This window comes from Cydia strobilella, chromosome 7, assembly GCF_947568885.1.
Source record: "Cydia strobilella chromosome 7, ilCydStro3.1, whole genome shotgun sequence".
Classification (NCBI taxonomy): domain Eukaryota; kingdom Metazoa; phylum Arthropoda; class Insecta; order Lepidoptera; family Tortricidae; genus Cydia; species Cydia strobilella.
In genome coordinates this window covers 14,703,101-14,725,534 of record NC_086047.1, presented here as the reverse complement: position 1 = coordinate 14,725,534, position 22,434 = coordinate 14,703,101, and the positions used below count along the sequence as shown (strand labels likewise).

Here is a 22,434-nt window from a genome sequence, read left to right as displayed (position 1 = left end):
GATTGACTGCACATTTCTAATAGGATTTCCTGTGATCTATAGGTAAAGATTTATTTTGTGTATTTTTTTCAAAATTTTAGACCCAGTAGTTTCGGAGATAAAGGGGGGAATGGTCATTTTTTGCCTATTTTCTTAAATAACTTCTAAACTGTTTATCCTAAAATTATAAAAAAAATACATTTGAGATTTTCACAACAAGCTCTTTCATTTAATATGTAACACTATATAGTTTGAAAAACTTTATTTTTTAATTTTGTCATTTACCCCCCTAAAGTGGCCCCCGTGTTTAAAATTCATTTGTTTACGTTACATGTCCGTCTTTGGGTCACAAACTTACATATGTATGCTTAATTTCAACTTAATTGGTCCAGTAGTTTCGGAGAAAATAGGCTGTGACAGACGGACAGACAGACAGACAGACGCACGAGTGATCCTATAAGGGTTCCGTTTTTTCCTTTTGAGGTACGGAACCCTAAAAGACCTGGAATATAATAAAAGAGATATGTCAAATCAAAAAACCTCAAACTGAACCGTTTAACCTAATTAAAATTAAATCAGATCCTAAAGACTCTGTCAACTTTATCAACGAATAACGTACGTCGGCCGCGGAAAGTCAATAAGAACACACCCGCAAAATTGTGCTCTTGTGATGGCTCTAGGTTTTTTGTCCATTCTTTCGATTGGCATCATAAAAACACAGGTGATTTTTTTTCACATTTAAGTCGGTTCGATTCTTAGACGAAGCAAATAATTTTCAGAAAATCTTTGAATGCAGTATTATATACTAACTTTTAAAAATAACGTAGTCTTCTTTCAGCAAAATTTCCTATCTATATAAGGTACTTTCCCTTCATGTCGCCTTGTGTGTGTGTGTGTTGCTGAGCGTAAAACACGAGCGTCACACGCACACATCGATCGTGTTTCGGCTTCATTTTTGGCAGGTTAGCCGTATGGGGGACTATCTGTCTATGTGTGTATTTTAATCTAAGTTATATGTAATATAATATGTGAGGGATGCACGTATCCATCCATACATGCTTCTCGGGTGGTCTTTAGAATCTCACTAGTGATGACAATTACACACACACATACACATAAACCTTATTTCCCTTACCGTTTGTTTTTTTTTCAACCATTTTATTGCAACATTTTTTTTTCTTTCTTTATCTGTATATAATGATACATATATATATATTACAAGTACTGCGTACTAATGTATAGACTTAGATAGATAAATGTGATCCGGGAGTGGTGGTATTTCCTGCCGTCATACAGATTATACTGGTACGGAGGAATCGTTTCCTACTCTTACGAACAACAATTGTAATATGGTTATAACTCTGCCCAAAACTCAATAATAACTTTCATATATACATTACTTATGTTGCTTCAAATTGTATGCTGCTACAGTCAATTGTGCAACACAGCCTGAAAGTGACGGCAAACGAGCATTTCTGATTAATCTACAACATTACAGGTAAGTATTCCATTTAGAAATAGAAATACACCAACGTAATTTTTCATTTGAAACGCTGCTAAATAGCCGTATTCCGTGATGTTTTACATTAGACAAGACGGCCATTAAACTAAAAACTACTCCGTTTTGTCTGTTTGAAGACCAAGTAGACTGGGGTTCGGGTCTAATTGGGGTAAGTCTAGTTTAGGTGGATGAGCCGCTAACTAAAACGACAAGCAATTTTTTTTTCTTTGAAGTAAACTTTTTTTGCCATAAAGCTGTACATAAATATTGTAGGTAAATAAATACAACTAAAAAAACTTTAAAATGACACTAGTTTCCTTAAATCTACCTAAAATCCTTAACCTACATGTTTAAATTCCTGATTAAGTATATTGAAAAATACATTGTTTATTTTCGAAAGAAACTTGAAAAAAACGAGCCGTTTGGAATTTTCCCGGTGTTTTCAGCGCTAGGTAAGACTAACATAGTTTATTTTTCGAGGGGCAAGACTGCCCGAATTGCCCTTTCCTGACCTCTGCAATAAATGGTACGGACTGCGTTAAGTAGGTTCGACCGTGTGTTCTTAATTTCGGTTCAAAATTTAGCTTGGCACCGACTTCAAACATATTAGTTGGTAGGTACCGAACGCATAACTTTTTTACTTAAATAATATTTTGAAACTAATTTGCTCATATGTGATGTGAAAAGCAGTATGTGTCACATGGTAGCAAAATTGCTTCCACATGGGGCATGAACACTTCAATTCCTCATTACGCTTAGGATTCAATGTACGCCCACGCCGCAAATATGTAATTTTGCCCCTTATGATGATACGACAAAGAAGTAAAAACCTGTACATAATAGATTGACTTTTGTTATAATTACTCCAATAAACATTTTTAACTAGAGATCTATTATTAGCTTTACCACTACATTGTTAAACTACGTAGTACGGGAAATTAAGGGATACGAGTATCTAGTGAAAATAGTAAGCTGCTTATTTATACAATTAGAGCGTAAGTAATGTTCTAAATATAATCGTAAACTCTGAAGTGCTTGTTGCTCATCATAATAAGTAAGTTTTTGATTTTACAGTTTGAAATCGAAAACTCGAAAAACCCGGTTTTATCAAAGCTGAAACCCGGTGTTTGCAATTGGCTATAAATCCGGTTTTTCCGGTTTTTTCGATTTTGTTGAAACCGGGTTTGTGACCCCTACTTGTGACAGAATCTATTATTACAGTAGTGCACTGAAATATATGCCACCTTCAACATTAACGTTATGGTTCTTATTTTATAGTAACTAAGGATACACTTAGACAACCAAACGGAGTAAGTTCAACAAGTAAGCAGTCATTAGTCTTTATGCAGCTAGCATTGAAGTCATTTCACAAAGGTATGTAGATCAGATACAAGAGCAACATACATTTTCTTCAACAGTTGAAACATTAGCGCGCGAAACTATGCCAATGTTGAAATAAAGACGACTTTGCTTTAACAGCCGCTGACTGAGAGAAATTGGTAGTTTCCTGCCTTTGAGTGATACAAATGTCACAGTAACGACTCTTAGCAAGACAAGGGTTAAATTTATCTCCAGACAAATGCTAATATTTCCCGTCGTCAAAACGAGTATGCTACCTTATCGCTGTAATCTCATCACGTGTGCTTACTTTGTTTAACGATCGTGTTGACATTTAAAGTATGCAATTTTGTATATCTCGCTTACGTTACCGCAATCATTCAATTTAATAGATCCTGTATAAAATGTACTCATAATAAAAGTAAGATCCTTTGTTAAAATATTCCCATATTTAACATACAGGAGCAGTCACAAGGACACTACAAGGTGCCTAAGATAAAACAACATGCACTTGAAGACCTTGTCAGTAGACGAAAATACTAAACGAACCGAATCGCTCTCAGTTTCAGCCACTGCACTCTGTGTTTTTGTGTGACTCAGTGAGCTGTGGACCTATCAAATCCTCATCGCTCCGCCATTTTGAAAATTTTCCGAGGGATACGACAAACAATTTAAGTATCGAATCAGCTCGCAAAATTTCACGAGAATTAATTTAGAAATGCGACCTGTAAAACAGCCGCCTGGAGAACAGCCGGATATAAGAAAGCATGTTTACCTAAATAGAGACGAAGACGCTTCGCTCGCGTTTCGCGCTCGCTCAGTCAATTAGCATGTAAGCGCTATTACAATACAATACAAATACTCTTTATTGCACACCTGTCCTCATTACAGAAAATAATACAAATTGCGCTATTGTGTGGTAACCATAATGAATTGTTTCATGGTAGGTAAGAGTTAAATGTTTATAGGTTGATACCTATAAACGCAAACAACAACATGGTGTAATGGTGATTCTAGAAAGCTTTCTGATTACAATTCTTGCAAGTTACGATATGAAAACTCGAAAATATCAAAACCAGAATAAAGGAATGTACCTATAAATTCACAATTGATATTCAGAATACGGTTCTGCATGCACGGGGCATTCCCGATGTGAAGTGTGGAGGCGCATTTACTTAATAAATAGCTTTTAAACTTTTGCACGCCTGAGGGCTCACGTACCATACTAAATATCGAAGTTAAATGCCAGAAATACCTTTTATGGCACGAAAATGGGTGTAAGATTAGAGCTTTAAGTAAATATTTTACGTAGGTACCTACATAAGCTTGAAGCTGAAATCTCTAGAAATCCCTCAAGTAACTTTCTAAAGATATTTCACACAAGTTAAGATACAACGTAAATTAATAATTACAATGCTCTGCTATGTGTACTTACCTATTTCTAATATAACAATTAACACATAACATTACGAATACCGCAGAATAGTACAATTTAGAGGAACACCAAAATCGATTATTTTCCGAATCTAATTAATTTCGCTAAACATACAGAAGGGTCAAAGGTCTTAAAGTAGTAGTAGTAGTAGTAAATCACTTTATTGTACAAAACAAAAATTGATAACATGAAATTCATATAAATTTAGGTACAAAGGCGAGCTTATCCCTATAAGGGATTTCTTCCAGCCAGCCAAGTCACCTGTCATTGGTTTTCGTTTGTTCCGTAAGTACTGAACATCACAGATATGATGGTCGTTTTTGTCTACGTGACAGCGTGATAAAACGGTGTCCGTCACTTACTATCCCGCGGTGTTAAAAAGTGACGTTTATTTAATCACGTGGATCAATCCATCCACAATACGCCTGCAGGCGCCGTGTAATTTTATCAAATTAAATAAGTACGACGACGACTACCAGTCACCAGCAAATATTACAAGACAAACTACGGCAAAAAGAGTTTTGAATGATTCACGGTTAGTTTCACTAGACTTATATTGACCGGGAGCCAGGAGCGCGGTCTACACAACTTTGACACCCACCCGCTATCTTCAGTAACCCGTGAACAAGATGCATGTAACTACGTCGAAATATCGGGAGCTCATAAGCAATACAAAAGACGGTCTATATCCCGGTCAATATAAGTAGTGAAACTACGGCAAAGATGTGTCAGGCCCTGCAAATTGTGTCCAATTCTTTTGTGCACGCGTTTGTTATATCAGCAGATATACCGTAGAGTGGGAGTGGTGCCCTAAACTTTCGGTTAATCTAGTAAGCTTCCTTTGTGTTTGATTATGAGAAACATCTGTAAAGAATCTCCGACAATGGCAATACCCCATAGACGCAGTAAGGCGTTCAGCGGCGGCAGCACGGACGCATTTTTATCTCCTGTCACCATGCCTGTCACGTTCTAACAAGTATGTAAGTGCGAAAGTGACGGGCATAGTGACAGGCGATAGAATTGGAACTATGCTGCCACCGCTGAAACAGAGTACAATGCAAGTTCACCTCAAGGGAATGTTCGGTGCATGCAAGCGGAGCTCTCGAATTTCAGAGATTCAGAGTATTCGGTGTTACATAGTACATGGCGCCTTAGGGCTTCTGGTTTTGAGATCGGTACGTTTAACATTTAACTACGGTTAAATAGCGGTAAAACAGAACGATTTAGTAATAGTAATGTTTCTACCCGGTACTATGCTGCTACAGCTACTTCATTCGTAGATGAATAAGATGTTGATTTTGTCTTTTTTTGGTCTTGAGTGAAAAGGTTATATTTCTAAATAGATTTTATGCGTAAAGGTTTTTTGACTAGGTAGTCAAGTTAATGTTTAAACTATTTATTACTAAAAGTCTGGTTATTTCATGTTAACACATTAACTTAAGAATTGTACTCGTAGTAAACTTCTTCATACGTACAAGCGTAAATATTTAACATAACTTCTGCCCGCGACTTCGTCTGCCAAACTATTTACATACCAAATTTCATCTAAATCAGTTCAGCAATTTAAGATACATATATAAATGCGTGTGGCCTGTTAGACTTAGCAGACGTTTATAAATAACACCATTGTAAATAGATAACAAAAACATACTGCCAGAACTAGCCAACCTTTTGGCAAAATGCTTTTATTATCTATAATGAGCACTCAGTTCTTTTCTTGCCTTTCTGATAGTTGTTCCCATGAGTCGGTTTCCAGGATCTCAGTAACCTACGTTCAATGTATTTTAATTAAAGTATGACTATACTTTACCATGAGTAAGTTTGTTTAATATCCTTCTTAGTACTTTAGGTTTACTTTAATGATTAGTTTGTTTTCATATAATACAGCTATCAAACTGACCTTACTCACCTCTGAACCAATCGACCCCCGGATCTACCCCCGTCGACATCAGTTGTTCATTTATTATTGACAGTGATTTCCGCCTCTCAATGTTACTGGGGTGATTATGAGTTTGAAATTTTAATCCGTAAGGACTTACCCGTACCTTTTGAAAACATTACATATTCATTTGCAAACAAAAGGAGCATGTAAATTAGCGATAAAAGCAACGATTTATGTTCACTTACAGTCTCAGAGTAAAGTGAGTTGTTGAATATGAACGTATAATATTATACAATTGAGCTAAAATGCTCAAAAACTTTGCGTGATACTATATAATATATCTACTGTTATACTTTCAGGGCTAGAAAATCGGTTTTCTTGTTCAGATCTTGAGTATAGAGTGTTAGCAACACTGTTTGTAAGGATCATTATTTATTAATAGCTTATATTTTGATCATTTTTACTTTTACGATTAGCTTAAAAAAGAGTATCAGTTGACCCTTACTTGTCACTGGTTCCCGCCATCTTGAATTGTTATTAAAAGGCGGGTACACTGTGACAAGGGGCAGTTCGTGGACAGACGAGTTATAGTGTAGACCCACCCGTTCACCCGTTGACCACGAACGCTGTAAAGAGTTCGAAACGTCGGGATGTATTATAAATTCAATATACGCGATATAATCCGTTTTCATAGTTTTATTTCATGAGTAACTATCGCGGTAACCGAAGACAATATTATATAGTGTAGACGTTTTGGAATATTTATTGTAAATTGGTTGTTATTATGTTGGTAGCGAACGAATAAAGTTAAAATATTGGTAAAAGTATTAGTATTCATCATCAACCCGGTGGTAACCTAACAATCAGAAGCTGGATCCAACAAAAATCGATAAGATTTTGTTTTGCCACGCCCCACGACGGTAGGTTTTCTTTCCGTTTGTATCAGTGAGTAAAACATTATTTACCGGAAAGTATGTTAAATTATGGTAAGTCAGTCATAATTTTTATGTATTTTTTTACCTTCTTTCATTTTAAATAAAACTGGTTAGATAATCTATCGTCGTCTAAGACAATATCATTTAATGTAGTAATTTTGGCATATGTATGTGAAGAAAGAACGTACGAACAAATAACAGGTATTCTCAGTAATAATTAAAAGTTAAAAATATGAAATTTTAAAATCTACAGTTGTCTATTAAGCTTTTTTGAATACAGCATATGAGTTAGTGAAAAGTCGATCGTGTCATAAGAATGTTTCTTATTTTTATTTTATGAAAATCGATTGTACGATGCTGTAACACATCGATTATTTCAAGTTCAGGCTAAGGATTCATTGTTTAGTTTTCTGCGTAGCAAAATAGCATAGCATAGCAGTAGTGTAGTAGCAGACTACAGTAGGATATTGTTTTATAGACATTAAAAATTTACGATCTGCTGCATCTTTGAGGTCAGTTTGTGGTACTGAAATAGGCTAGATGACAAATTTTCTTTAATGGTATCAATCGATCAGGTTTATTTTTTGGATTATATTCATATTCCTTTATTGATAAAATTACAAATTTTACATGTCATAAATATTAACGAGTAAACATATGTCAGTTTAATTACAATTCATCCAATGTCTATATGGGACCCATTGCATTAAAGCAATACAAAAGTCAGAATTGATAGTCAAAGTCCGACAGTCGTACTTCACTCGCGAAACGGTCATAATAAAACGATATGAACATGACGTCAAGGTCACTGGGAGCCCAACTTGAATGTATGGAAAATAAGTAAAATTGCGATTTTGTCTGTGAAATATTGCGTTTATGCATATCGTTGCTATAAAATCTTTTTTTGGATAAAATGTAAGGAATCGAATAGTACCCTTTCTTTATTCCTTTTTGGAAGTTGAAAAAACTTTAGATTTGGAAACATAGATCCTGTATTTTCTTATCATTTCCATATATTATTTTAATATCCATATTATTGCAATTAATTGCTGAACTGCTATCTATTTTTGTTATAAAATTAGATTTTGTTATAAAATTTAACATGTGTCATCATCCCTATTGTATAAATACACTGACTTAGTAGCCGTGAAACCGATGAGTAAACTAAAAATTATAACTTGTCAATTGAATATCTCTTAATTAATGCTGCGTTTGAATAAGAAATGCCTCGAGTTCCAAGTTGTTAAACGCGATTTGCGTCAGTCCCGAATGTAATCTGTTCTTAAACTAAAATAAGCCTCAAATATTTCTGTCGAAAAACGAACCTTATTCTAATTTTGCCAACTCTGGTATGTTAAATCTCCAAGTTATGGAGCAGAGCATATGTCGTATTTTCCATATTGTACACTCCTCGTGATATATATATCTCGTAACTTTATGCGCTGAGCATTCAATTATTTTTGTGTCAATGTACCTATACACCTACTAGACATCGTGAACTTAAATCTCAATGGATTCAATTTAATAATCGGTCACCTTTTGTTTATCGAATGTAAGTTACTACATGTAACAATTCACTACAACACTTATTTTGGCTATCTAATATAATCAGTTTCCTCATAACAACTTTATAATGGCCAGTAATTTCGGCACAAGTACTTAATCAATGTATATAAATCTACGTTATTTTTTGTATTAGTTTGTGTAAACTGTGTAATTTATTTTTCGCCATATTTCATGTTTCTTTCCTTTACGTTGCTTTTCTATTCTAAATAAACTATTCTATTCTACGTGTATTAACCATGTTGATCATAGAGAAATAATAATATCAAGCCAATATACAGTGCATGTACACCTGTATAGGTAAAATCTTGGTGAAACAAACTCAAAATATTGTACCCAACACCTACTTATGTAACCCAATATTCATATGCAAATAAATCATTCATCATTCATACGAGGTTGTTGGTGGAGAATACAAAAGCGCTTTTTCAAGTATAAATGAACTTTATTCCATTTAAATAAATTACAGTGATCGCGGTACGTGTCGTTGAGTTCGGATCGGGAGCAGAAGAGAGCGAGTTGCCACATACAAATTAAAAGGCAACTGCAAAAATGTTGCTATATAAAAAAATACTTAAGCTAAGCTTACACTCTATATGTTTTGTATTAAACATAGTTGGGGCCAGGCAATATTACATACAGGTAAATATTGGATCCGCCATTAGGAATCTACATAGGACAAGTTCTTAAAACTACATTACGGGTAAAGGACATAACTTAGTTATGGCTCTACGAAATATCTTATTATTAATTTTAACATCAGCTACCCTTACTAATCCGTCCCTACCAGGGAACGTTTTTACTATTCGAGCCATTGGCCAATTTAATGGAGAGGTGTTCATATCCTTTACTATTACCAAATCACCTTCCTTTAAATTAGTTTGTTGGTATTTCCATTTGGGGCGGCTCTGAAGTTGGGTCAAATAACTTTGAGACCAAGTTTTCCAGAAGTCTTGCTTAAGCTTAGTGCACATTTTCCAAAATGAAACCCGATTTACTGGAGTTTCAGTGAGATCAATTTCTGGATAACTTGTTAAGGCTGCGCCACAAATGAAGTGTCCAGGAGTTATATAATCACAATCATTAGAAATAGCAGCAAGTATAGGTCTACTGTTCAAAATTCCTTCAATATCTATGATTACAGTATTAAATTGCTCATAGGTCAAACATAGATTGCCTACTATTCTTTTGAAGTGGTGTTTTACACTTTTGACACCACTTTCCCAAATTCCTCCAAATGTTGGAGAGTAACTCGGTATCCAATTAAATGTTATATATTTGTCTGAGCAAAATCTGTTGACAGAGTCTCTACAATCTTTGGAGGAGAATAGGTCATACAAGCCATTTAATGTATTACAAGCACCCTTAAAGGTTTTTGCATTATCACAAAATATATTTGTGGGCATGCCACGCCGAGATATAAATCGTTTAAGACATGCTAAGAAAGTTTCAGTCGTGAGATCAGAAACAAGTTCTAAGTGTATCGCTTTTACAGCAAAGCAAACAAAAAGTGCGATATAGCCTTTAGTAATAATAGGTTTTCTAATGCGAGAGACCTTCACGTTAAACGGACCGCAGAAATCAATTCCTACATGCTGAAAGGGTCTGCTCTGAGTGATTCTTTCTTTAGGGAGGTCTCCCATCAACTGCTTTGCTGCTTCAGCCTTCATACGTATACATTTTATACATTTATGCACCACCTTTTTTACCTCTCGTATACCATTTACAAGATGGTGTCTCTGAGATAGAGAGCCTAATACTAGCCTAGCGCCTGCATGCATAAGTCTTAAGTGCTCTCGTTCTATAATAAGATCGGTAATAAAGGAGTTTTTTGGAAGTATAGATGGATGCCGCTTGTCATAAGACAGGTTCTCTGCATTTTGCAGCCTCCCCACGGCCCTAATTACTCCGTTTTTATCTAGGAATGCTAATTGATCACTAATTGTCACAGGCTTATTTTTTGAGAGCAGGACTAATTCTTTATCAAAATGCTCTGCCTGTGTACAACGTAAAATTTTCGTCATAGAGTCACGCAATTCCTTTGCAGTTAAGTTTCTGCTTGTTATTTTGTTGTCTTTGTTCAAGCAGTTATTATAAAATCTGTAAATAAAACCAACCACTTTTTGAAGTTTATTTATGTTGGAATATTTTCTTAATAAATCTAGAGGCTCTAAATTTGCGGTATGGCACAAAATTCCCTCTACATCGTCAGAAGACGCATCCAATGAAGCACTATGCGAGTCTATGCGTGTCATGATATCGTCATGATTAAACTCTTCTAAATTTGTATGTGTATAATTTACATCACAAAGACTAGGCGAACCATGCCACCATAGATCACACTCCTGCAGCTTATGCGGTTCAACTCCCCTTGATAATGAGTCAGCAGGATTATCTTTTGACCTAACATACAGCCATTGTGAGTTTTTAGTAAGCTCTACAATTTGTTTGACTCTATTTTTTACATATACAGTACTTTTTGCTGCCTCAGTCTTGATCCACCACAAAACAATTTGGGAATCACTATAGAGAAATATTTTATGAGGAACTCTATCATTTAAAATCTTACTGACTCTACTTGCCAATTGCGCTAAAAGTAGAGCAGCAGAAAGCTCCAATTGAGGAATAGTGTGAGATTTAGAAAGTGGGGACACACGGCTTTTGGAACATATTAAGTTCACTTGAATCGAGCCATCAGTCATAAAAACTCTTAGGTAGAGACAGCTCCCGAAAGCCTTAATAGATGCATCGGCATACCCTACTAGCTCTACATGTGATACTAATTTATAGTTTACACATCTTTCTATTTTAATTTGACATTATTCTTACAAGATTGAAGAGTTAAAGTTACATACTCATTTACTTTACATAGTTGTTTACGGAACCCAATAATATTATTTGGCTCAATCATAGGTTTTAGGCCAAGCCTGCTTACCAAATCTGATCTAATAAAACTGCCTTGAGACGCAGTGTCCAGCAATGCCTTGCATACCACCTCTTCATTATTTTTGGTTGCTAATTTTACCTTAATGGTTGGAAGCAAAACACCATTATCGGACACACAATTTAAAATAGTATTAACAGCAATTTCAAACTCACCAGCATCAGATGATAGTGGCTGCTGACTGTCATCATTATTTATTCTGGGCTTCTCCACATTCACATTGCGCTCCTGATGCAGCAATGTGTTGTGGCCCTGTTTACACATTTTACATTTAAAAGTAAATTTACATTTACCATCATGGTTATTGAGGCATACATTACACATGTGTTTTTCAGTTACATAAGATTGCCTCTGAGCAATAGGTAACATTTTAAATATGGGACAATTATATATCTGATGGTCTTTGTTATCACAGTACCTACAGGGCGGCAACGACTTCGATACCACATTTGTAACCTTAGGTATTGATTTGTGAGTACCTTCATAGCAAGTACTTTTATTATAAACATGTTTGGTAGCACCATCATAGTAGGTACTATGTTTATTTGGATGACTATCTTCGAGCGCTATAGCACGCTTTTCTAAATATTCAATGAAACCAGCCATAGTAGGCATGGTGTCAGAGTCCCGGTCTAATTGATATGCCCGGTGTGTGAATTGATCTAACTTTCTAGTCAAAATTGATATTAAAAGCATGTCCCATTTATCGACGGGTTCATCTAAATTTTTTAATGCATGCATCTGTTGATTTATTTGTGAAACAAATGTTCGTATGGAAGCCGCTTTTTTTTTTGTGTTCATTATGTTTGCCTCATCGATTGCAGGGCAAGAGAAAGTCAATTTGTCTGAATTTACCTCGAGTGTAAGACCTAAAGTCTTCACGGTGTCATTTTGACCTATTTCTACACTATCAATTTGTCTGTGCTCAACTGGAATATCGCTCAAGACTGGAGCATGGTTCGAGCACCATTTATGTAACGAGAAACTACCTAATTTCAGAAGCTCTACAATTTGCTTTTTCAGCTCCTGAAGCGTCCCTACATCATCAGCACCAGTAAGCACATCATCAACAAATGTATTTTTATAAATAGCCTGAGCGGCCAAAGGAAACTGATCCTTATGCATATTTGCTAGCTCATTTAGAGCTCTTGTAGCTAAAAATGTGCTCGATTTTAAACCGTATGTAACAGTTTGAAGCTGCAAGCAGTTGATAGGGTCTTTGGGCGACTCGCGCCATAAAATGTTTTGAAGTCCGCGTTGATGTTCATTTATAAAAACATTGCGAAACATCTTTTGAATGTCACAAGTTAAAATAAATGGATAAGTCCTGAACAAAATAAGAATATCAAAGAGCTCACTCTGTACAACAGGTCCGTTCAGCATGACTTGATTCAGCGATGTCCCATTTCTAGATTTCATCGATCCATCGAAGACCACACGATGATGTGAGGTTCGACTCGATGGATTAAAAATACAGTGGTGTCCTAGAAAAAACACAGGACCATTTAAATCATAACCCTCAATATCAACTATCTTTGCATGTCCTAATTCCAGATATAGGTCAATAAATTTTTTATATTGTTCAAATAGCAAAGGATCTTTTTGTAACCTTTTTTCTAACATTATGAATCTATTATAGGCAACAGAAAATGAGTCACCAAGGTCTAACTCTTCCATAGGGAAAGCTAATGGCATATCAACATAAAATCTATTGTCTTTATGTGATACAGAGTCCTGAAATATTTTTTCAGCTTGTATAAATTCATCATTTGTAGATTTTTCCATTTCAGGAAGTTTTTCAGAGAGCCAGAATTGCTCCATTACATTTTCCAATTTTTCACCATCAGATATATTATTAACTAAATTTGTTACAATATTACATGTAGTACCTTCCTCGGGGATACTTCCTCCGACAATATATCCTAACATGGTATTCTGGAATACCGGTCCATTTTCAGTTTTTATGCAGCCCTGCAACAATATAGCAAAATAGATGTTGGCTGCAAGCAACAGAGGAATATCATTTCTTATGTAAAATGTGTCATCAGCTAAAGTTATATTTTGTGGAATATGATATTTAGATACATCTAATGATCTTTGAGGCAGTTTGGAAGTAATTTCATCACTAATATGACATTTCAATATTATTTTAACATTATTCTTACAAGATTGAAGAGTTAAAGTTACATACTCATTTACTTTACATAGTTGTTTACGGAACCCAATAATATTATTTGGCTCAATCATAGGTTTTAGGCCAAGCCTGCTTACCAAATCTGATCTAATAAAACTGCCTTGAGACGCAGTGTCCAGCAATGCCATGTTAGGATATATTGTCGGAGGAAGTATCCCCGAGGAAGGTACTACATGTAATATTGTAACAAATTTAGTTAATAATATATCTGGTGGTGGTGGTTGCGCATGGAGAATACAAAAGCGCTTTTTCAAGTTTAAATGAACTTTATTCCATTTAATAATTTACAGTGATCGCGGTACGTGTCGTTGAGTTCGGATCGGGAGCAGAAGAGAGCGAGTTGCCACATACAAATTAAAAGGCAACTGCAAAAATGTTGCTATATAAAAAAATACTTAAGCTAAGCTTACACTCTATATGTTTTGTATTAAACAGTTGGGAAGTCGATATTATTATTGGATTAACTCGCATATTTTGAAAATTTAAAAACTCATTTACCCGTTTTCTATTATTTATTGATAATATTTTGAATGTCGTATAGTGTATTATATGGCAGTAACTACATTTTATTATTTCTGTTTTGTAATAATACTAATTCATACGTAAATAAAATAAAAATAAGGGACCTTAATTGGAATCATATAATATATATAATGCGTAAAAAAATGGGCTTTGCCCCGCTGCCGGCGGCCAGGTTAGGTTTTTTTATAATGTGTTCATATATTTATATTTTTTGTATTGTTTTGTAAGTGCTTTTATATTTTACTTTAATATCCATATTATAAAAACACTAACTTAAGATGAAAGACAAATATAGAGAATATGATGCGTAATATGTAGTCGGTTATGTAGTCAAGTCACATGTACTCATATGTAGTCACATGTAGTCACATGTAGAGTCACTTGTAGAGTCACATGTAGAGTCACATGTATAGTCACTTGTAGAGTCACATGTAGTCACATGCAGTCACATGTAGAGTCACTTGTAGAGTCACTTGTAGAGTCACTTGTAGAGACATGTAGTCACATGTAGAGTCACTTGTAGAGTCACATGTAGAGTCATATGTACAGTCAGAGCTATATTGAGTAATTCTCATAAATAGAAATTATGGCGTACATGTAGACGCTAGTGTCAGTAAATACGAACATACATCTTGTGAAATCGATGTGTATAGTTACCGCACGTGGATGAACGTGTGAGACCTTTAAGTGCGTGGATGAAGGCGCTAGACTTTTATTACAACTTTCATAAACATATTTACAACACTAAAATAATGAGTTAACCATGTAAATATGTATAACATACAAATAAACAATAATAATAAAAAGAAAAACTTAATAATGTCACTACACGCTAATATGTGGAGTTATCATTTAAGTGCAATTTAGATTAAAACTGAATAAATTACAGATTATGTGAATGAAATATCATATTACATGTGTTATACATTACTCGTACTTGTATTTTTGTGTACACCTAAAAAAAATAAGACGAAGGAATTAGACACTTGACTAATACAAGGAACGCAGCGTTATTATCGCTCGTTCGTAAATATAAAGGAAATCGATATACGCGTACATTAGTGATACCTGTTTTCTTAATATTCAATTTGAATTTGAGCGCGTTAGCCATAGAGTTGAGACATTCCATATATATATATATATATATGAAAACTGCTTATTACTGAGGAGATATGATAAAATCTTTACAAAAGAAATAACATGATCTTATAAGTTTCGTTCATAAGAGAATCTCATTTCTTCCATTATTTAAATCACCATAGTGACATGCAATTATGTACATATAAAATAGTAATTGATAAGGTGCTTAGCTTTCAATATGCTGTTTCTGTTCAATATTATCTTGACAAGTAAACATGATGTAAATTCTAGTCTCATATTTTATATTCTAATATGTAGTGTGTTTGATAACTGATAATTCAGAAGAAAGTATCATTTATTCAAATGTCAATTTCAATACAACTAATAAATTGACAAAAAAATTCTCAATTTAATGAGGTTTCAGAAAACGGTTCTTAGTTTGAATAATTATTTACGAATACCTATCTCGATATAGTAAAATAGTATTAAAAATAATCTGCAAGACAAAATGGTATTCGACATATATACACACACTATTTTGTCCAGGGTTTTATACGTGAATTATGACAGTATTATTAATAAAGTCTTGTTTTCGTAAAGCCAAAATAATTTAAATAAAAAAACATTCCAAGCATACATATTGAAATAATCACATGCATTGATTGTGGAATCTGGAATTTAGTCTAAATAACGAATTAGGATAACAAATGCACCGTAATACCTATTACAATTTGTTTTTTAGAAAAAAATACGATTATATTTGGAAATTAAATACTTTTAATAAAGTAATTAATTAAATCCATCTTTTTTTTGTGACAAAGAATTTGCTCTTGTAATGAATCACTCGTTAGTTTATTTGATGTTCTTAAATTTGATTGAGTATTCATAAGTCTTTAATGGCTATAATAATAACCTAAAGCGGGTAACCGTCAAAGTACTATAATTATAAAGAAATTATCGAATAATTTTAATATTGAAACGGGACTTACTCGTTTACACTTCCGTTTATTAAGTATATGAATGAAATATTGTCAAATAATCGGTAGCCTAAACCAAACAACATAATTGGTTACTAATAATTATTATTATTATCAAGAGGTTTTTATCTCAGCATATGCTTGCATTCATGTTGACTACGGGCTGGACCCGAAGATATGAAATCAAAACCATGCATTGTTTATATAGGTGTAAGACTTATTATGTTAATCATTCATTATTAAACGTTATTGCACAATACAATGATATAATATATGACTAAATGACAAATAAATTGTGGACTATGTGACTTTAATAATTTGGTAAAATACTTGGTAGCCATGTCGTTTATGTACGAAAATATCTGAAACGTGTAGCAATATTAATCCATAACAAGCTTAAATCGATATGACTACTAAACCAAGAAATGAAATAAATCAATTTAATAAAACCACGAGTTAAGTATTCAATAATAATTTGAAAGGAAGTCTTGAAATATCGTCAATACCAAAGGGTTTACTATTGCTTAACTGCTGTTGACAATAGGAACATCGTAATATGGACAATAGTCACCATTAAGTACTGCCTTACTGTTGGTTACGGTTGGTTGTTAACTTATTAAAAATATTTGATAAATGAAATGGTTATTTAGGATGGTACATATGTCTTGATAATTATTCTAGATCTTACTATTCATTTTTTAATAATAAGGTATATGTGTTGTCTGATCTCTATTTGGTACCTGCGAGGACATGTTATTTCAGGTTGCTTTATTATTATTAGAAGATATATATTTGCTATCGCAAACTTCTGGCGATTTGAGAATACATAGTTAAAAAAACTCATGACAAACTCAAACTGGCTGACTTATGTCATTAAATAAAGTGTAACTAAAAAATAATACTAATAATATTTACATGATTAGAATAAGCGCAACATAGTCTGCGTTATATGTAGTATTTATGTTGGTGTGATATTTAATACATTTATATTCAATTCAGGTACTGAAATATGCCGTATACTGCGGTGATCAGTGATTAAGCAAGAAAATTTATCCGAACTGAAATATGCCGTGAATTCGGTGATCAGTGATGATACGAAAATGAATGTTTATGCTGAAATATGCCGTGAATTCGGTGATCAGTGATGATACGAAAATGAATGTTTATGCTGAAATATGCCGTATACTGCGGTGATCAGTGATTAAACAAGAAAATATATCTGAACTGAAATATGCCGTGAATTCGGTGATCAGTGATGATACGAAAATGAATGTCTATGCTGAAATATGCCGTGAATTCGGTGATCAGTGATGATACGATAATGAATGTTTGTTCTGAAATATGCCGTGTAATGCGGTGATCTGTGACAAAATGAGAATGAATGTTTGTACTGAAATATCATCATTATTTCTGTTTTGGAAATGCACCTGTCGTTTAACGTGACAAGACTGGCGGATACCTTTAGATAATCACTTAATTCCCTTTTGTCGATGATGATGATAATTTAATGATGGGAAAACACAGATCAAAAAGAAGTCTCAATAAGTCACAGAGGATATTAAACGCTTCCTGAGCGTTGTTCGGGCTAATAAACTCACAAAAGGAGAGAGCCTTTATACTATCATGAAACTTTCTAATATTATCTCTACAATAGTCTTGATTTCATTAAAGGTTTAAAGCAATTGATTGTGCCAGGTCATGATCAGATGATTCAAGTTGCGTTTTAAGCATGAGATCTTGTCTACGGTGACGTGACGCGTATATATAAGAAGGAATGTGAGATTTCGTCTACGGTGACGAGTACACATAAGAAGGTATGAGTGATCACGTCTACGGTGACGAGTACACATAAGAAAGTATAGATGATCTCGTCTACGGTGAATTAGACACATGAGAAGAAATGTGCGACCTGGTCTACGGTGACGTCCACCAAAGAAGGAGCGTGTGATCACGTTTAAGGTGACGTGCACACTTGCAAGGAATCGACTCTACGCTGCAAAATTGTATAAAGAAATCGATGACGATGAGTGTGCAAGTTTTGAAATAATGTTTTGTTTTTTATTAGTTTTCTTTTTTTTTGTGTAATTCGACATTTAGACTTGATACATCTCTGACAAAGTATCTAATATTTTATTGATTCCATATTTGTAAGTTTTTTATAAATTTTGGTTTTGTATTGCTTGTAAAAATTGACACGTAAAAGTGCCCCTGTGGCCTATTTGCTGAATAAATGTTTGATGTTTAATGGATTGGATGATAAAAGTGATACATTGTCCTAGAAAGTCTTATTTTATTTTAGTTTCATTTTTATATGCTTATTGCTAATTAATGATGTATAAGATTAAAGTTACATTTTAGAAGACTAGTCTTGTTTAGACGTGTTTATTGTAATTAAATCCTTAATTTTGTAGAGATTCAAAATAATTGTATGAGGCCATACGCCTTTTGTAGAATGGCCGAGCATTAATCGGAATTCGGAATAGGGACATTCCTACATCAGAATGGCCGTCTGTTAGCAACACTGTTTGTAAGGATCATTATTTATTAATAGCTTATATTTTGATCATTTTTACTTTTACGATTAGCTTAAAAAAGAGTATCAGTTGACCCTTACTTGTCACTGGTTCCCGCCATCTTGAATTGTTATTAAAAGGCGGGTACACTGTGACAAGGGGCAGTTCGTGGACAGACGAGTTATAGTGTAGACGTTTTGGAATATTTATTGTAAATTGGTTGTTATTATGTTGGTAGCGAACGAATAAAGTTAAAATATTGGTAAAAGTATTAGTATTCATCATCAACCCGGTGGTAACCTAACAAGAGTTAGCGATATCTTTTTCATTTTGAATTTATTTTCTTCATATCTAAATGTGTTTTAGGCCTGTTAGTTTTATGCGCAGAAACAAAATAATTACAGTTCCAATCAAATTTTAGTGTGGTTCATGCGCAAATAGCCAACCATCGGTTCATTCCAAAGGAGAAGCAAACAGTAGGTAAAGGAACCGAATGTTACATTAATTTTATCAGAAATATTGTACGTTATGACTGTATGTATGTAGTTGAGTGGGATGATAGCCGTATTTCCATAAGCCGATCTGACGACGAGGAGAGAAATCTCATAATGTGATAGAAAGTCTTCTCGGTGATGTATGATCCTCAATATTAGAATATTATGTAAAAGCAATGGGGTAAAAGAATACGAAAAAAATGTTTGTGTATCGTTTTATTTGGTTCGTAATAAGTATTGCGAAATTAACGCGATCGGTATACAATGCTCTGCTTACGACCCATATGTTACGCTTACGCATGGAGATAATATGCTTAACGAGCGAGTCTACATCGAGAATGCACGTCAATAAAATGTTGGATATTACATTAAATATAATTTGAGCACTGGCAGCTGAGCAACATGAAACGCTCCAATTTCGAACCCCGACTCAATCCAATAAGTTATATTAAATGATCTACCTATTACGTAAAATACGAGTAGGTAATAACAATATTCTATTTTAATTTAATTATATTTACTGACTGTTAACCAAAAAAATACACAGGTATGAAATTTAGTTTGTGCGAAATATGGTTTAAATCCCTTGTACTTTCTACCTTGACAGCAAAAAAATCTAACCTAATCGTACGATGTTTTTAATATTGAATTTATACAAAGGGCAAAAGTACAAAAATACTAAGTTTCTACCTAATGAATAATTAATTAAACAAATAAATTAATTAAAATATATTATTTTTTTATATTTAAATCAACTTTGCTACCAAGTGAAACACAATTTTTTTCACCAAACTAACGCTAGGAAAATACTAACTGTAATAAATTACAAATCAAATCCAAATGAATGTTATTTAATACCTATCATTCACAATCACCATTTAAAAGTCAATCCTACTATCTGACATCAGAAATCAACTCAAAATTTGCATCAAATTACTTCCACACTTGTGGATAAAATGCAACTTTCTCTTCCGTTTTTGAAAGATAAAGAGGGTCTTTATGAGCTTGTATGGTGAAAATAAAAATGTAACATAGTGCGTTTAAAATTCACAGAGAGGTAATTATTCATGAGGCATAATATGACGTTTTCTTAGACTAACCTATCTGTTTATCTCATCTCTTGCTCAAATCATTCCCGCACCGCACCGAGAACCCCGATATATGCTTCTAATAGTAGGTATATACTTAGAGTAGGTATCTGCACTAACCGCGAACGAACCTACGGACAGAGGTGGGCACGGTGAAATAATAAAGGTTTCTTATTGACTACGGAACCCTACATAGGTATGGTTAAACTTGGCACCCTAGTCAGCTATTTTGAACAATAAATTAAATACGATAGCAACACTACTACCTAGGTAAACCTGGGTAAATATAATTGGCAATTCTTTGAAAGTAAAAGAGGTTTCTTTTCCTCGAATAAAACGATTCCCAACAAAGGCTTCATGGAACGCTTTGAACCAATGCGATGGCTCACATTTCAACCGATATTTTGTAGTAATGGGTATCTTATAGCCTCCGTGTATTGTCCTTTTCTAGAATTTTGTGACGGAGTTTATTTCGGTATTTGATTCGTTCTTCTTTTTTACCGAGTATTACGAGTAGGTAAAAGAACCGAAAGATATCCGATTTTTGAGGATTTTTACTAATCTCTTTTGCTTTGACATTCGCAACTCTGGGATGCGAAATCAGGAACGTAGTTAGGTATGATACGATTTTCCATTCATTTGTATCCATTGCTCTTAAAATCAAATTAGTATTAGTATAGTAAGTAGCAGTATTTTACGATTCTGAATACGCCTATAGGTAAACCGATTAAAAATATCTTTACAGCTATTATAAGATATCACAATCCGTTATCCTTAGGATTGTTACTCACCCATTCCCCAGAAGACTGTCGCGAAGAAAGCCACGTAGATGCGACTGCCCGTTGACGGAATAAGCGCCATCCCTGCTTGTCAGCCTCAGGATAACTCTCATGTGGCACACACACACAATTTTCACTTCACGATACACAAAAACACGTATTTAACAGTCTTATATATTCAAGTGTTTCAACATTGCACATATAAAAATAAAATAGTCAGTTCAAGTAAACCTCACGATGATGCTCTATAATATTTATCGGTATAGGTGGTCATGAAGTCGACGATTTTGATAAACTATTTAACAAATAAAGTATTATAAGAAGTTATATAAAATTCTGAAGTGTGGTTTTGTAAGTTTCCCCTCTGAGAAGCGGCAAATAAAAAGACAGCGGTTTGGTAAAAAGTCACTGTTTTTTTAAGCAAGGCAATGTTGGGCATGGTAGGCAATGTTGAACAAGTTTGCGGTTAGTACGCGAATGTAATTTGGTTTTTATCAGGATATTTTTCAAATTAATAAATCTTAATTCTTATGAAATGTTAACGTTTTAGGATTAAATTACAATTGTAGTGGTTTGTGTGCATTTGTGCAACCACTTCCATGAACGCAAAACCGCAAAACCATAATTTAATGAAAATTAGATTTCTACAATTAGGTAAAACAAACAGGATACCTACCAGGGCTGTCTATTATCAGAACAGAGGCTGGGTTCACACGGCAATGTCTTGCATGTTTTTTTTATATTCGATTATAAACGTAGGTACAATCAACCAGGTGTTCACGCGCTAAATTTCTATTCGAGTAAAAATGAATTATCACAGTTTTCACATAACACTGTTGTCACAGTATCTAAAGTTAATTAGATTTGCTTGACAAGTTCGGTGAGTATTCGTTTAAACAAAGATAGATATAACTCCGTAATAGATGGATACAGTCTAAGGAAAAAACGTGCCTTGAAAATCACGAAAATTTGATTCTCGATCAGATGGCGCCACTAGTTTTGGCCTACTCTCGTATAGAGGGCGTTGACAGTTTCGTTTGTTATTTATAATTTTAACGCATATCAGTGAAAGAACATGGGTCAAAATCATATAAAAATAATTAATGCAAATAAAAAAATCATTTATCCATATTTAAATACATTTTAACGTATATTTATAAATCTTCATTTTTAGTTTTAAAGTATGTCGATAGATGGCAGTGAATTTACA

The 22,434-nt window shown here is 34.0% G+C and overlaps 2 protein-coding genes across 2 annotated transcripts in view; both read right to left on the bottom strand.

Annotated features, from left to right (window-relative positions):
* The window catches only part of LOC134743223 (uncharacterized), a 281,924-nt gene extending 270,479 nt beyond the window's left edge, over positions 1–11,445 (bottom strand). The window contains exon 1 of the mRNA XM_063676625.1: positions 9,307–11,445. Coding sequence (XP_063532695.1) covers positions 9,326–11,335 — 2,010 coding nt within the window. The 5' untranslated portion in view covers positions 11,336–11,445 and the 3' untranslated portion in view covers positions 9,307–9,325. The remainder of the gene's footprint in view (positions 1–9,306) is intronic.
* Positions 1–21,481, bottom strand: part of LOC134743238 (uncharacterized) — a 66,825-nt gene extending 45,344 nt beyond the window's left edge. The window contains exon 1 of the mRNA XM_063676645.1: positions 21,237–21,481. Coding sequence (XP_063532715.1) covers positions 21,237–21,306 — 70 coding nt within the window. The 5' untranslated portion in view covers positions 21,307–21,481. The remainder of the gene's footprint in view (positions 1–21,236) is intronic.
* Positions 21,482–22,434: the final 953 nt, after the last annotated feature.